We start from the raw sequence: 18,157 nt of genomic DNA on the forward strand, positions 1-18,157 counted from the left end.
GAAGTCTGCGCTGTGCTCTTGCAGTCATCTTTACAGGACGGCCACTCCTAGGGAGAGTAGCAGCAGTGCTGAACTTTCTTTATTTAAAGACAATTTGTCTTACCATGGACTGATGAACAGCAAGGCTTTTGGAGATACTTTTATAACCCTTTCCAGCTTTATGCAAGTCAACAATTCTTAAACGTAGGTCTTCTGAGAGCTCTTTTTTGCGAGGCATCATTCACATCAGGCAATGCTTCTTGTGAAAAGCAAACCCAGAACTGGTGTGTGTTTTTTATAGGGCAGGGCAGCTGTAACCAACACCTCCAATATCATCTCATTGATTGGACTTCAGTTGGCTGACACCTCACTCCAATTATCTCTTGGAGATGTCATTAGTCTAGGGGTTCACATACTTTTCCCACCTGCACTGTTAATGTTTACATGGTGTGTTCAATTAAAACATGGTAACATTTAATTCTTTGTGTGTTATTAGTTTAAGCAGACTGTGATTGTCTATTGTTGTGACTTAGATGAAGATCAGATCACATTTTATGACCAATTTGTGCAGAAATCCATATCATTCCAATGGGTTCACATACCTTTTCTTGCAAATGTATATGGACACTGCACAGTACCACTTCTCGTGTCCTGTATACTGGGTGTAATTCTCAGTATCTGCTCTTATTCAGCATATATGGACTTTGCACAGTACCACTTCTCTTGTCCTGTATACTTGGTGTAATTCTCAGTATCTGCTCTTATTCTGTATATATGGACACTGCACAGTACCACTTATCTTATCCTGTATACTGGGTGTAATTCTCAGTATCTGCTCTTATTTTGTATATATGGACACTGCACAGTACCACTTCTCCTGTCCTGTATACTGGGTAAAATTCTCAGTATCTGCTCTTATTCTGTATATATGGACACTGCACAGAACCACTTCTCTTGTCCTGTATACTTGGTGTAATTCTCAGTATCTGCTCTTATTCAGTATATATGGACACTGCACAGTACCACTTCTCTTGCCCTGTACACTGGGTGTAATTCTCAGTATCTGCTCTTATTTTGTATATAAGGACACTGCACAGTACCACTTCTCCTGTCCTGTATACTGGGTATAATTCTCAGTATCTGATCTTATTCTGTATATATAAACGTGTGAAAGGGTTAATGAACAAACCCATTGAGAAAGCTAAGTAAAGCAATAGAAGACAAAACACAATCTTGCCTTTACAAGCAATGACTGCACAAAGAAAAGTCACATGAGACCCAACTGACTAGAGGAATTTTTCCTCCTAGCGATCTTGCGACTGCACAGTTCATTCATATGACATACTGATACCATACAAGGGTTTTTTTCTCACTTGATGAACCTGGTCAATGACAGCTATTAACATGTGATCTAATTTGATAATATATCATATAGAGGTAAACTGAGGCCCAGTTATGCCAAGTCCACATTCTTTTTTGCACACCCTTGGCTAATGAAATTCCTTGGATGCATAATATCAGGGGTAGATTTGTCACCCACTCCCAAATGTATTGGATGTAAGTAGGATGCCTTGCTAAAAGAGAAAGCTTGCACACTGCATCTGAGAAGATGGAAGGAAACCTCATGTTAGACTTATTGGCCAGTAAGAAGCACTGAAAGAGCTCATGTATCTTCAATGCAACTCATTCTCATTTCTTGTTTAAAAGGGCATCTTAACCTCTAAAAGAAATATCTTTTTAATCATTGGTTATTTCAGTCTTCAATAGGAGATCAGGAGGGAAAATTTTATTCTTTAAGGATAGACCGTCTATGTGTGATCGGTCTGATCCCCCGGGACCCTCAACTAGCAGCAAAACTTAAATGGGACTGAGCTGAAGTACCATTTAGAGCCTAGATCAATGAACAAGAGAGCAATCATTTCTGACCTATCCTAGCTTTCTAGGACGTTTGTTGGAATAAGCTGATTGGTGGAGGTCTCAACCCCCAGAAGTCACACTGATCAGTAAAATAAGGTGGCTGTGGTGGTGAACAATCTTTGTGTAGACAGTTACAGCAGCTTGTCTGTACAGACAGCCTATTCATTTTGTTCATTGTTGGGGGGTCCTGGGGGTTAAATTTCACCAGTCTAAAATTCTTAAGGAAATGCTATTAATATTTCAATCCTAGAAACTCCTCTAAGGCAAATTAGCCATTACATTACAAAGTAACACTGAGCAACACTTTTCAACCTAAAAACATTCATGATATTTTATTTATGCTTCATTAATCCAAAAACTTTACCATTGTGAAAATACAGTGAAAATTAAAGTATTGTATAACAGTTCTGATAAAAGCTGCTCATTTGTGTTTTGGGGTGATAGGTCGCTTATTGCGCTTCTCAGATTTCAAGTACTCGCTGAGTTTGGGACGAGAGGCAATGCGTTCCACATAGGCAGAGAGCAGAGGGAATGAGGTCAAACATTTTGGGTCAAGGTCAATGTGACATTGAAGAGTGTCCAGCAAATTGTAGTCTGTATATGAGATCTGTAATAAGAATGAGAGGTAACATTGATCCCAATTTCTATACTTCACATGTGTTCTGCCCCCCCCCCCCCTTCACCACTACCATAGATTGGGTAGCAATCGTGTCCTTCCACATAACAGTCCCAAGCTAACCCTAAAATCCCACTAACAAAGGTCTCTTAACACTGCCCTACTGAGACTCCCAGTCACTGAGCCTAATTATCCCACCACTCTGCGTTCTAATGTTCTTTTGCAGAACCTATCCCTTCCCTAAATCCAGTAAAAACAGAAGGCCACATGGCTCCTTATCTAGACCCGCCTAGGTTCCCTGCACTTATTTTAATTTATTTTACCTTATCTCCAACCACAAATTTAGTTCCATTGGAATTGTTGGAAAGTATCCTTTCAAATGCTGAGAGTTGATTGGGCAGGTCTTTTATGTATTTCTCCTTACCAGTCTCCTAGAAAACAAAGATCAATGGTTTTTGTACATACAGTATATGAAAAATGTCCAACAGGACATGTCTACTTTATAGCAGCAGCAGTAAGTGGTGCTAGTGGGCCTGAAAGAGTCCCATAGCCCAATACAGTCCCCAATAGCAGAAGTTCCAGAAAGTGACATCAGTAGCCATATGCAGCCTCCTTCTGCTTTTATCAGTATGGCAACCCTGCCTATCTAGTCTCCAGCAAAGCAGGTATCAGTCTGTTTTACTTCTATACTTTTCCTGAGGGTTGTCACAGTATAGACCCTGGTGGTATATATGAATAGAATATGCCAGCAATGTCAGAACGGCTGAGGCCCGACTGCTGTGACCTGTGCTGATTGCTAAAATGATGATACAGAAGCACTTGGAAAGTATTGTACCCCTTTGGCTTAATAGTTAACAACTGACAATAATTGGTCAACCATGAGACCTCAAAAGAGAGCCAGTGTAGCCAATACCTTCTAGTTCCACTGCCACTTCACTCTAGTGAATGGTCACATCAGTTTTAATCCCAATGACCAGATATTGATATGATCAGTCTTTCTTATCTGTTTGTCCAATCTAATATTTAAAGCATACAGATGTACAAAAAATTGTTCCCTTCCTTTAACTCACATATGTCAATGTCTGAGAACCTCAAAACCTGTATATGATATGTATGTGAGTGCTATCAGAAACTCTTTTTGTGAATTTAGTTCTCCTTTAAAAGTGTTTGAAAATTCTGAAGTTGAAGAACCTATGGTTCCACTTTCCATACAGTTAAACATACATATTCAATGATAAACGTACATATTCAAAGAATATCAGGCGGCCATATTTCAGCCTCAGGTCCTCCACGCCATCATTCACCATGTCGATAAGTGCACTCTCCTGAGTGTTGCTGCCGCTGATCCCTTTGTGAGAGGTAAGAACGGATTAGACAGAACATTTCAGGAATATACTGTAACACTGAATATAACATTACAATATACACTACAAAGACTAGACACACTGCAAATCATGGCATTGAAGTCTCACCATATATGTGTCCCAGGTATCTCATGATGCTGTTGCTCTGATACAAAACAAAGTCTCCATGTTGAAATTTAGGTACTTGACCAAAAACCTGAATGGCATAGAAAAACATTAGTAAATAGTCCAAAAAGTTAATTGAAGTCCAGAAAGGCTATAGAAGAATAGAAGTACAAAAGAAGTAACCATCCAAAGCCCCCCTCCCATTCCAGAGTCTTGCTGTATCCTTTTTATTTTAATTTAAACTAGTCAAATATTCTGTGCTGATTTCATACATCTTCATAGGGATTATAGATTTGTTTTCAGATATAGAAAATCTCCTTTCACGGATGGATGGATGGACTAAATGATACAATTCTTACTGCTCAGAGCTGCCACTAGGGGGAGCTTATGAGTGTACTAAAGATACATTTTTTACAATTACTCCATTAAAGGGACATCTCAATCAAAACATTTTTATCACATACACTGCGTGCAGAATTATTAGGCAAATGAGTATTTTGACCACATCATCCTCTTTATGCATGTTGTCTTACTCCAAGCTGTATAGGCTCGAAAGCCTACTACCAATTAAGCATATTAGGTGATGTGCATCTCAGTAATGAGAAGGGGTGTGGTCTAATGACATCAACACCCTATATTAGGTGTGCATAATTATTAGGCAACTTCCTTTCCTTTGGCAAAATGGGTCAAAAGAAGGACTTGACAGGCTCAGAAAAGTCAAAAATAGTGAGATATCTTGCAGAGGGATGCAGCACTCTTAAAATTGCAAAGCTTCTGAAGCGTGATCATCGAACAATCAAGCGTTTCATTCAAAATAGTCAACAGGGTCGCAAGAAGCGTGTGGAAAAACCAAGGCGCAAAATAACTGCCCATGAACTGAGAAAAGTCAAGCGTGCAGCTGCCAAGATGCCACTTGCCACCAGTTTGGCCATATTTCAGAGCTGCAACATCACTGGAGTGCCCAAAAGCGCAAGGTGTGCAATACTCAGAGACATGGCCAAGGTAAGAAAGGCTGAAAGACGACCACCACTGAACAAGACACACAAGCTGAAACGTCAAGACTGGGCCAAGAAATATCTCAAGACTGATTTTTCTAAGGTTTTATGGACTGATGAAATGAGAGTGAGTCTTGATGGGCCAGATGGATGGGCCCGTGGCTGGATTGGTAAAGGGAAGAGAGCTCCAGTCCGACTCAGACGCCAGCAAGGTGGAGGTGGAGTACTGGTTTGGGCTGGTATCATCAAAGATGAGCTTGTGGGGCCTTTTCGGGTTGAGGATGGAGTCAAGCTCAACTCCCAGTCCTACTGCCAGTTTCTAGAAGACACCTTCTTCAAGCAGTGGTACAGGAAGAAGTCTGCATCCTTCAAGAAAAACCATGATTTTCATGCAGGACAATGCTCCATCACACGCGTCCAAGTACTCCACAGCGTGGCTGGCAAGAAAGGGTATAAAAGAAGAAAATCTAATGACATGGCCTCCTTGTTCACCTGATCTGAACCCCATTGAGAACCTGTGGTCCATCATCAAATGTGAGATTTACAAGGAGGGAAAACAGTACACCTCTCTGAACAGTGTCTGGGAGGCTGTGGTTGCTGCTGCACGCAATGTTGATAGTGAACAGATCAAAACACTGACAGAATCCATGGATGGCAGGCTTTTGAGTGTCCTTGCAAAGAAAGGTGGCTATATTGGTCACTGATTTGTTTTTGTTTTGTTTTGAATGTCAGAAAGAATTGGGAGCTTCACCATTATTATTACTATAGGGTGCCCTTTCATTTAGCCACAACACTTGTTGACATGTAATAATTTTGGCACTAGGGACACCTATGGTCATTTGTATTAATGACTATTAAAGAAGGACAATATTTTGTATATGATTTTTAAAGGTACTGCCGAAATGAAACAGTAAAACAGGCAAAAATTCTATTGTAACAAAAAAAAAGAATTCCATGAAAACTTTTTAAAAAAAGTGAAGGAAGTGTACATTTAAAGAGCATCTGTCAGTAGGAAGCTCTGTAGAGCATCGTGGCTCTTTCAGAACTTTTCCTTGGAGCCTCATTTGCATGAACTTTCGTGTTTTAATTCCTGTACCATTCCAATAGTCTGGACTTTTAAAGGGGTTGTCTCATATGATAAATTGGTGGCATACAACTAGGATATACCACCAATGTCAGACAGGTTTGGGTCCCACCTTTGCACCTATCTCCAGTTTTCAGAATGGGACCCACAAAGTGATTGGAGAGCAGCCGCAGCCACCCTCCATTCATTTCTATTGGATTGCTGAAAAAAACTGAGCGCTCACTCGGCTATGTCAATCAGTCCCGTAGAAGATAAAGGAGTGGTGCCATGCTTGCGCAGTGCACTCTCAATTAATTTCTACGGGACTCCCGAAAATAGGCGTCATCTATTTTTGGAACTTCCATAGTAATGAATGGAAAGCACCCCGTACATGTGCAGTATACTCTCCTTCACTTTCAGGGGCCAGTTCTGTAGATACGGGTCCCAGAAGTGATATGCCATGAGACAATGCCTTCTGCATGCCTTATAATCTTTTCAAAAAACTTTCTTGACACATCTGCAAGAATGACATTACAACAAAGGAAAGAAACAGCTTGAAAGGCCATAGGAAGAATCTCACCGCTGTCTTCTTGATTTCACTTTTTCCAGAGAACCAATCTGCCATCTGCACTTCTTCATCAGTCCATGAAGCCCCCTGATCGGCTAGTAACAGTCTAATGGCCTCAGCCCTTCCTGGAAAAAAAAGCACATCAAGGAAATGATCAATTCCATCCGTCAGTGGAGAAGAACAGCCATCGCTGGAGAGGTTTTATACTAGGACATTTTCACCATTCTTTACAATTCACTGTTAGAAAGTTTTCCCCAAATGCAATCTGTCCTATTGTTGGCATCTCAATTGTAATTGCTAAAGAATAATTTAAAGGGTAACTGTCATGTTTTCATAAAAAAAACTATTTTAGCACATGTTACTGCTGCAGCAGCAGCATTATGAATAAAGCAATCTTTAGTTTCTTTACAAACCACTGTTTTCCTTGAGTTTTTCCCTTAGTTACGGCTGATTAAACATTTACAATATAAGGACCTTCTCAAGATGGCTCCTCTGCAAGTTCTCTTAGGCAAAAACTGCTTTCCCTCACTTCACATACAGTAAGGAACAAAAGTATTTGAACACCCTGCGATTCTCTCCCACTTAGAAATCATGAAGGGGTCTCAAATTCACATTTTAGGTGCATTTCCACTCTGTTGTGCCTTTTCATAGGTAAATGCATTGATATCCAATTCATTATTGTCAAGATGGATGTTCATTGCCTTTAAGAGCCATGCTCGACTATAGTTGCAATTTTGTATGTCTTGAGTAGGCCAAATTAAGGTCACACAAAGCTTAGTGTTATTCTTCTCATGAATGTACCAGTCTGAGAAAAGGCCTCCTTGTCTACTTTTAAATTTATGACGGGAGGTAAAGATGAGCTCTATGCAGCTGGTGATAATTACTTATACAATTACGCATTTATTAATGAAGCAAAATATATAATATGTATGTATTCATTTAATGAGCCTTAGTCCTTAGCATAAGACAATCAATAGGATATATATATATTTGTTTATATTATATTGTTATATGTTACAAAGACAACATGTATCCAGTATATTGTATATATTTCTCATTAGAAGAGTGTCTGAAGATGTGTGTTTTGTAACAATTAATCACATCTTTGGTATGACAGGAGGTACTGATATCTCTGTGAAAAAACAAGGACATTTACGATCCACAAATAAACAATGTGAGAGACATTAAGTGAGACGCCTAGAGGTCTGTCTCTAATTGCTACAAGTGTCAGAATTAATCCCTATGGCTTTGAATTAAAGCTTCTAAGGTCAAAATGTATATTCAGACTTATATAAGTTAACCCTTTATACTATGATGCAGATAGCTTATACAGCAGTGCCACCTAGGTATCAGTAGGTGACAATACAACAGTAGCAAAAGTGCATTCTGGGTAAGTTTATGATGTCACATTTTTATCAATGGTCACGCCCATCCGACAATGATTGGAAAGTTCCAAACTAGGAAGGTGTGTCTAACTGATAAGTTTGTGATCATAAGCCATACACAGGAGAAAGGAGAGGAGAAAAGAAGGAAGGAGAGGAGAAGTTGAGGTCTATCAAGGTGAAAGCCATGGTGAGATGCGCTATGATGGACCACCCAGCTTTCCTAGGAGCAGAAGTGAGATTCCTACTGGGACTTGGTAAGAGACACAGAAAATGATATTTCATTTTATTAAGACTAATTTGATAGTGTGGGTGAAATTATACCATCTAGATTGGCGAATAAATGATTAAATTAATTGATCCATCTCCATATTGAGATGTAGTCTTAGGATATTGTGAGGCTTCATTCTACCTGCAGAAGAATCTAGACTCATAATCTAGCAAAGCATTAAATAATTGCTTTTATATACAGTACAGACCAAAAGTTTGGACACACCTTCTCATTCAAAGAGTTTTCTTTATTTTCATGACTATGAAGGCATCAAAACTATGAATTAACACATGTGGAATTATATACATAACAAACAAGTGTGAAACAACTGAAAATATATCATATTCTAGGTTCTTCAAAGTAGCCACCTTTTGCTTTGATTACTGCTTTGCACACTCTTGGCATTCTCTTGATGAGCTTCAAGAGGTAGTCCCCTGAAATGGTCTTCCAACAGTCTTGAAGGAGTTCCCAGAGATGCTTAGCACTTGTTGGCCCTTTTGCCTTCACTCTGCGGTCCAGCTCACCCCAAACCATCTCGATTGGGTTCAGGTCCGGTGACTGTGGAGGCCAGGTCATTTGGCGCAGCACCCCATCACTCTCCTTCATGGTCAAATAGCCCTTACTTTCAAAGTTTTCCCAATTTTTCGGCTGACTGACTGACCTTCATTTCTTAAAGTAATGATGGCCACTAGTTTTTCTTTACTTAGCTGCTTTTTTCTTGCCATAATACAAATTCTAACAGTCTATTCAGTAGGACTATCAGCTGTGTATCCACCTGACTTCTCCTCAACGCCACTGATGGTCCCAACCCCATTTATAAGGCAAGAAATCCCACTTATTAAACCTGACAGGGCACACCTGTGAAGTGAAAACCATTTCAGGGGAAAACCTCTTGAAGCTCATCAAGAGAAAGCCAAGAGTGTGCAAAGCAGTAATCAAAGCAAAAGGTGACTACTTTGAAGAACCTAGAATATGACATATTTTCAGTTGTTTCACACTTGTTTGTTATGTATATAATTCCACATGTGTTAATTCATAGTTTTGATGCCTTCAGTGTGAATCTACAATTTTCATAGTCATGAAAATAAAGAAAACTCTTTGAATGAGAAGGTGTGTCCAAACTTTTGGTCTGTACTGTATACAGTCAGGTCCATAAATATTGGGACATCGACACAGTTCTAACTTTTTTGGCTCTATACACAACCACAATGGATTTGAAATGAAACAAACAAGATGTGCTTTACCTGCAGACTGTCAGCTTTAATTTGAGGGTATTTACATCCAAAACAGGTGAACAGTGTAGGAATTACAACAGTTTGCATATATGCCTCCCACTTGTTAAGGAACCAAAAGTAATGGGACATAATAATAATTATAAATCAAACTTTCACTTTTTAATACTTGGTTGCAAATCCTTTGCAGTCAATTACAGCCTGAAGTCTGGAACGCATAGACATCACCAGACGCTGGGTTTCATCTCTGGTGATGCTCTGCCAGGCATCTACTGCAACTGTCTTCAGTTCCTGTCTGTTCTTGGGGCATTTTCCCTTCAGGTTTGTCTTCAGCAAGTGAAATGCATGCTCATTCGGATTCAGGTCAGGTGATTGACTTGGACATTGCATAACATTCCACTTCTTTCCCTTAAAAAACTCTTTGGTTGCTTTTGCAGTATGCTTTGGGTCATTGTCCATCTGCACTGTGAAGCGCCGTCCAATGAGTTCTGAAGCATTTGGCTGAATATGAGCTGATAATATTGCCCTAGACACTTCAGAATTTATCCTGCTGCTTTTGTCAGCAGTCACATCATCAATATATATTTTTTTGATAGAACATTCTTCGCCAAGCTAAGTGATGGATTCCCACAGGAAAGATTTATTTCAAATCCTTTCCATTTAAGATCCTAGATCCCTGTTATTTGTCTTAATAGTCTTACCAAAGTTATATGTGTGAAAATAGTCCAGGATGAGGCGGAAGGATACAGTTATCTCTTCTAAGTTAAATCCTTGAATGGATTTGCCCATCTTGAAGCCATGTGATGTGTAGTTGGTTAGGGGGGGCAGAATGTATTTAGCATTCTATATTGATGTCTAGGATTAGACATGCCCATCTTGATATCATGAGGTTTTCTCTGAACAGAAGTAATGTATATAACTTATGTTCATATTTTGATATCCTAACCTAATAATAGCTTGGTTATAATGTGACAAGTTATTTCCACTCACATGTATTGTTAAGCTTGTAATGCTTTATATTAACGCTATATATATTCATTTGCATGTATCTTTGTGTTTATTTACTTATATATGTTTATAACCTTGTAACCAATAAATCTGCATATTTTTATAATACCTGAGTATTATTGTATAATGCAGAACTACATTTTATCATTAAAATCATCTCACGTCAAAAAGAACTTATTTATCTGAGGAAATAGTCGGACTCAGATGTGAATTGTATCAATTAGGTTGTCTACAATTCACCAGATCATGATTTTAAGAATTTATGACAAATTTTATAAATTTTATTTTTTTATGGTTAATTTTTTTTATGACCATAATTAATAATTCTTAATTGAATTATTACCCCCCGACAACTCTGAGAGACAGAATAAATAAAACAAATCAGGAAATCACATTGTATGATTTTTAAAGAATTTATTTGTCTTGCACTGCTGAACATAAGTATTTGAACACCTGAGAAACAACAAGAATTCTGGCTCTCAAAGACCTGTTACTGTGTCTTTAAAAAGTCCTCCTCTACTCCACTCATTAATCTAACTTAGTAACACCTGTCTAAGCCCTTTAAAGACACCTGTCCACCCCACAGTCAGTCAGACGCCAACTACTACCATGGGCAAGACCAAAGAGCTGTCAAAAGACACCAGAGACAAAATTGTGGACCTCCACAAGACTGGAAAGGTCTACGGGGCAATTGCCAAGCAGCTTGGTGAAAATAGATCAACTGTTGGAGCAATTGTTAGAAAATGGAAGAGGCTAAAGACGACTGCCAGTCTCCCTCGGACTGGGGCTCCATGCAAGATCTCACCTGGAGGAAAAAAGGGGATGAGTTGCATCCCAAGAACACCATCCCTACTGTGAAGCATAGGGGTGGTAACATTATGCTTTGGGGATGCTTTTCTGTGAAGGGGACATGACGACTGCACTGTATTAAGGAGAGGATGAATGGGGCCATTTATTGTGAGATTTGGAGTAACAACCTCCTTCCCTCAGTCAGAGCATTGAAGATGTGTCGTGGCTTGGTCTTCAAACATGACAACCCGAAGCACACAGCCAGGATAACCAAGGAGTGGCTCCCTAAGAAGCATATCAAGGTTCTGGAGTGGCCTAGCCAGTCTCCAGACCTAAATCCAATAGAACATCTTTGGAGGTAACTGAAACTCTGTGTTGCTCAGCGACAGCCCCAAAACCAGACAGATCTAGAGGAGATCTGTGTTGAGGAGTGGGCCAAAATCCCTGTTGCAGTGTGTGCAAACCCGGTCAAGAACTACAGGAAAAATTTGACCTCTGTAATTGCAAACAAAGGTTTCTGTGCCAAATATTAAGGCCTCATGCACACGACCGTTGTGTGCACCCGTTGCCGTTGTGCAGTTTTCCGTTTTTTTTCGCGGACCCATTGACTTTCAATGGGTCCGTGGAAAAATCGGAAAATGCACCGTTTTGCAGCCGCATCCGTGATCCGTGTTTCCTGGCCGTGAAAAAAATATGACCTGTCCTATTTTTTTCACGGCCAATGGTTCACGGACCCATTCAAGTCAATGGGTCCGTGAAAGAACACGGATGCACACAAGATTGGCATCCGTGTCCGTGATCCGTGGCCATAGGTTAGTTTTTATACAGACGGATCCGAAGATCCGTCTGCATAAAAGCTTTTTCAAAGCTGAGTTTTCACTTCGTGAAAACTCAGAACCGACAGTATATTCTAACACAGAAGCGTTCCCATGGTGATGGGGACGCTTCTAGTTAGAATACACTACAAACTGTGTACAAGACTGCCCCCTGCTGCCTGGCAGCACCCGATCTCTTACAGGGGGCCGTGATCAGCACAATTAACCCCTTCAGGTGCGGCACCTGAAGGGGTTAATTGTGCTGATCACGGCCCCCTGTAAGAGATCAGGGCTGCCAGGCAGCAGGGGGCAGACCCTCCCCCCCTCCCCAGTTTGAATATCATTGGTGGCCAGTGTGGCCCCCCCCCCTCTATTGTAATAACAGGTTGGTGGCCAGTGCGGCCCCCCCCTCCCTCTATTGTAATAATTCGTTGGTTGCACAGTGTGCGCCCCCCCCTCCCTCCCTCTATTGTAATAATTCGTTGGTGGCACAGTGTGCGCCCCCCATCGGCCCCCCTCCCTCTATAGCATTAACAACATTGGTGACCAGTGTGCGGCCTCCCATCTCCCCCCCCCCATCATTGGTGGCAGCGGAGTTCCGATCGGAGTCCCAGTTTAATCGCTGGGGCTCCGATCGGTAACCATGGCAACCAGGACGCTACTTCAGTCCTGGTTGTCATGGTTACTTAGCAATAGTACAATAGTAGAAGATTCATACTTACTGGCTGCTGCGATGTTCGTGTCCGGCCGGGAGCTCCACCTACTGGTAAGTGACAGGTCTGTGCGGCGCATTGCTAAATGAACCGTCACTTACCAGTAGGGTGAGCTCCCGGCCGGACACGAACATCGCAGCTCCCAGGTAAGTATGAATCTTTTACTATTGTACTATTGCTAGTAACCCGCTGCCACCAATGATCGGGGGGGGGGGGGGGAGATGGGAGGCCGCACACTGGCCACCAATGTTGTTAATGCTATAGAGGGATGGGGGGCGCACACTGTGCCACCAACGATTTATTACAATAGAGGGAGGAAGGTGGGGGGGCGCACACTGTGCCACCAATGATTAATTACAATAGAGGGAGGAAGGGGGGGGGCGCACACTGTGCCACCAACGAATTATTACAATAGAGGGAGGAAGGGGGGGGCGGGGGGGGCGCACACTGTGCCACCAACAAATTATTACAATAGAGGGAGGAAGGGGGGGGCGGGGGGGGCACACTGTGCCACCAATGAATTATTACAATGGAAGGGGGGGGGGCCGCACTGGCCACCAATGATATTCAAACTGGGGAGGGGGGGGGGGTCTGCCCCCTGCTGCCTGGCAGCCCTGATCTCTTACAGGGGGATATGATAGTACAATTAACCCCTTCAGGTGCGGCACCTGAGGGGTTAATTGTGCTGATCACGGCCCCCTGTAAGAGATCGGATGCTGCTAGGCAGCAGGGGGCAGTCATGTACACAGTTTGTAGTATATTCTAACTAGAAGCGTCCCCATCACCATGGGAACGCCTCTGTGTTAGAATATACTGTCGGAAATGAGGTTTCACGATCTAACTCATATCCGACAGTATATTCTAACATAGAGGCGTTCCCATGGTGATGAGGACGCTTCAAGTTAAAATATACCATCGGATTGGAGAAAACTCCGATCCGATGGTATAAAAGGGACTCCAGACTTTACATTGAAAGTCAATGGGGACGGATCCGTTTGAAATGGCACCATATTGTGTCAACGTCAAACGGATCCGTCCCCATTGACTTGCATTGTAATTCAGGACGGATCCGTTTGGCTCCGCACGGCCAGGCGGACACCAAAACGACTTTTTTTTCATGTCCGTGGATCCTCCAAAAATCAAGGAAGACCCACGGACGAAAAAACGGTCACGGATCACGGGAAAACGGAACCCCGTTTTGCGGACCGCAAAAAAATACGGTCGTGTGCATGAGGCCTAACACTGATTTTCTCAGGTGATTAAATACTTATGTTCAGCATACTGGATTACTGAGAGACACGCCTCCTCACTCTGAAGCCTAATGCAGGCATGCAGTGTGAAGGACCGCCCCTCTGTCTTCTGTTTACATTAAGTTGGGAGACAGATGAGCCCTAGCAATGGTCTTTTAAAGGAGCAGTGGAAAGGGACAGAGGACATTAATGAAAGCTGTTATTATAAGGTAATTACAGTTCTTTTGGCAATCATTGACAGACTAACTCAGGTATACACGCCTAGCTCTAATAAACTAGCAAATAAATAAATAAATAAATATGACAGTTATTCTTTAACTTTAAAAAAAAATGCCACTGTTACCTTCATCTTTGCACACAATTTTACAGCTTACACATAATCTCTAGAAATCGAGAGACTTGGTAAATACATCTGAATTACAGCTAGCAATTAGACTCCAGAGCTGCATTCACAATTCTGCAGTCTTCAAATCTAAAATCTCCAAGTATTTCATATTTGATCAGTATCTGCATAGAGCTCGCACTGGTAATTTGCATTCTGGGTAGTGTTTTTACACCCCAGTATTGTACAGTATTACAACATAGTAAAATATAACTATTCCACTGCTCATAGCAACTAAAGAAACTGTGCAAAAGGCTCCACGAACATCCAGCAAGTGGAGATAGTAACCCCACCTCTCAAATATCCCTCAACTAATGACCTATTTATCTACATGGCGGAACTCTTATTGATGGCCACATATATTCAACTAGTGGGGAGGGGGGCAAATTTCATCACCCCTGATGATCAGCTTAAAGGGATTCTGTCACCAAGTTTTGGGCTATAGAGATGCGGACATGCACGGCTAGATCGCCGCTAGCATGTCCGCAATATACCGGTCCTATAGGGCTGTGTGCTTTTATGTTCTTTAAAAAAGGATTTTAGAGATATGTAAATTAGTCTTGTATGTGTCCAAGGGGCAGTACAAACCTTCCTGGTGCCCAGCCACGCCCGCCTGTCAATCTATCGTTGATGAAAGGAGGAGATTCGGAGGACATAGGTGGTGCTAGGCTCCTTCACAGGCGGGCGTGGCTGGGCTCCAGGAAGGTTCGTACAGCCCCTTGGACACATATAGGACCGGTATATTGCGGACATGCTAGTGGCGATCTAGCCGTGCATGTCCGCAGCTCTATAGCCCAAAACTTGGTGACAGAATCCCTTTAATGGCACCAAACTGCAGTACCAGGCACAAAACACAATCACATGTATGGTGCTTGCCTGGGTAAAGGCTATCACCATATCCCTTCCATTCAGGTGGTAAGAGGTAGTGACTGGGGCGTGACCCCTATAAGTCCGTTGGTTGTTATATGCTGCCTCATGTTGAAAAATATACTGATAGTCAAGCAAAAAGAGTAGATGTACCGGTACTCAACATTTATTATTATAATTATTAACTTTGTCTATTTTTATTCATGTTTAAATGATCAGTTTTAATCCATTACAAGCTAACCTTGCAAAGCCAAGTATTAGAACTTTTAATGATGTTTTTACTTATACTTATGTATATTGTACATTGTATGTATTCTAGACTTTATATTAATATATTTTATATATTATCTGTTTTAGCTAGTATTTGCAAAGCTTTACTGCAATCTCTGACATTGAAGGGGTTTTAGCATTATTTTCATTATTATTATTGTCATTATAGCATATTTTAGTTATTATCTTGTATGTGCCATGACCTGATAAAAGAGCAATCCACTCTTGAAGTACATTGTTCCCATTAATAAAATCCTTCTTGTATGAAAGCTAATCTCTCATCCGCCCGATGACAGCGCCCAATTAGGACAGTCTTTCCTGTCTAGCTTTTTGCTTGCATTACCTCCAGCAATAAGGCTGGCTCCAGTCCCAGCCAGCAGTCAGGGATATAAATACTAAGCTGCTCTACAAAGGTGTTGTGTCTGACATGAACATGTTGGATCTATATTCTAACAACTACTGCGTGACGGTCCGTAGTGTAACTAGAACTGACTTGACTTTTGAATGTGGTCCCGTCCACTCGGTTACCTTATTGCAGATCTCAGAACGGACCAAAAAAAATACTCACCTCTCTTCTCCTCCTGCAGCTGCCTCTGCTCTTCGTGCAGCACTGTGTCTAGGCATGCACTACACAGTGACCTGACATTGCACAGCGTCAGGTCATAGTGTGTTCCTACACACACTATGTCAAATCCTGAAGCTGTGCGCTGCCAGGACTTTGTGCAGTGCAGGCGCCTGGAGAAGACCAGGGAGTGGTGAGTAATACCAGTGCTAGAACTAGGAGCACCATACTCACCACTCCCTGGGCTCTGAAAATACATCCATTTGTCCTCCTCCTACTGGGCCCCGTAGCAGAGCTTCTCCAGCTTCCATGGTAGCTACACTCCTGGTCTTTTATATCTAGTGTTTCCTGCACAGTCTGATACTAACAGCACTGCTTGGACAGTGTCAGACTGGGTAGAGACACACCCCCAACTGGTAACCCCCATCTGGCAACCGCCAAACTGCTAGTAATTAATTCAGAATTTGTGGCAGGAATAATAAAGGAATGGCATATCATAGAGTCGTAAGAATAGATGCACCAGAATTGTTATTACAAGGTGGATGCAAGTAGTTGACGAGAGGTTACAGGTCCTCTTCAACTACGTTTTCTGCTGTCTGACTTATGTTGTCTTGGTTTGCTAAGGAATTTAATGGGTTGTACGGGATTAGAAAAATTTAGTTTTTTCCCGTAACAGAAGCATAGTTGTCTTTGCACTCTGTCTGGTATAGGTCTGAGCTGCAATACTAACCCTACAGAAAGTTACAGAAGACTGATTAATATTATGCCATCTTATCAGCCAATCTTAGAGAATAAGAAGCTTTTGAAGTTTGTGAATTCTCTATTTGATCGTAATATTGTACTCACCTCTAATTGGGAAGTAGCTCAGCGTGTATCCAGACACTAAGAATGAAAAAAATGACATTGTTATTAAAAGATTCAATAGTTCTGCGGTCTCTTCACAACCATTCAAGTAAATGGGGATGAGCTACAATTCCAGACACAGCCCGTTTTTCTCATTTTGGATTACCACCCCTTTAACGTTGCCTCCTGTTTTGCAGTCAATTTCTGAAATGCCCTCCCCTAACTTTGTGGCATGGTCTGTGACATTACTTGAGAGTGGATTGCCATATGGCAGCTGCTGATCTGAAAAAGATGCCAGTTGCAAAATGGAGGCGGAACAAGACTTTTAAAAACTGCTAGCAATGTGAACCAGGTCATGCGTAGATTATGCACCCAGCATTACAATGTAGAGAGGCATCCTTCAGACACAATGGTTAAGCTAGGTCTTTCCAGAAACAGCACCACTCATGAGATGTGCCTGGTATTGTAGCATTCAAGTGAAAGGCGGTGAGCAGCAATATCAGACGCAGCATTTAGAAATGAGTGACGCTTTTTCAGCAGAAAATTGACCACCAATATACACTTAACCACTGGAGCAGTGATTACAAATGCTACAAAGTAAAAGGACATTGAAAACATAAAGAGCAGTAGATGTACCAAAGTAGCAGCTATTTGCCTACAGAATGCCAAGGTGGTACAAGGTGCCCGCCCGTCCTTACTTGTTATGGTTGAAGTGTCTTCTCCTAGAGCTTTCCTGTATCACCTGTATCTGTTAGTTCTGTATCCTTTCAGCTGTCAGTCTATACAGAAAGCAGCTTTATATAGAAAGCAGCTTCTGCTGAGTCACAATGACAGCCACACAGCATATAGGTAAGGGGTTGGTCATTGTAACTACAGGTAGCGAGACACGTAAGGGATGGACCTTCAGTTGTACTATACAGTCATCCCATGCAACGTCTTTTTCACATGTGGATATATTAATACTTTGGGGGGAAAAGTCAGTTTTGCTTGAGTCTATATTGTAGTACTTTATGCCACATTTATCTAATGTCACAGGTTGTTTGATAAATTTGGCTTTTCCATAAACCTAACACTTCTGTCTAGAGAAGCTACTTTTCTTTAAACAAAAGAGTCGCAATGATAAATGTGGAGTAAAACTCATTAACAGCTAAGCACACCCACTTTTC

At 41.5% G+C, this 18,157-nt stretch overlaps 1 protein-coding gene across 1 annotated transcript; it reads right to left on the reverse strand.

Moving 5' to 3' along the window:
• Positions 1–2,304: 2,304 nt before the first annotated feature.
• LOC121003894 (glutathione S-transferase P 1-like) lies at positions 2,305–17,751 on the reverse strand. Its single transcript, XM_040435834.1, has 7 exons — positions 17,690–17,751; positions 16,995–17,030; positions 6,620–6,732; positions 3,985–4,072; positions 3,757–3,860; positions 2,836–2,943; positions 2,305–2,503 (listed from the first exon to the last, which is right to left on the reverse strand). Coding segments are annotated over exons 1-7 (636 nt in total). The 5' UTR covers positions 17,691–17,751; the 3' UTR covers positions 2,305–2,317.
• Between the last annotated feature and the right edge of the window lie 406 nt (positions 17,752–18,157).

Source organism: Bufo bufo, chromosome 6 (genome assembly GCF_905171765.1).
Source record: "Bufo bufo chromosome 6, aBufBuf1.1, whole genome shotgun sequence".
In the NCBI taxonomy this organism is placed as follows: Eukaryota; Metazoa; Chordata; class Amphibia; order Anura; family Bufonidae; genus Bufo; species Bufo bufo.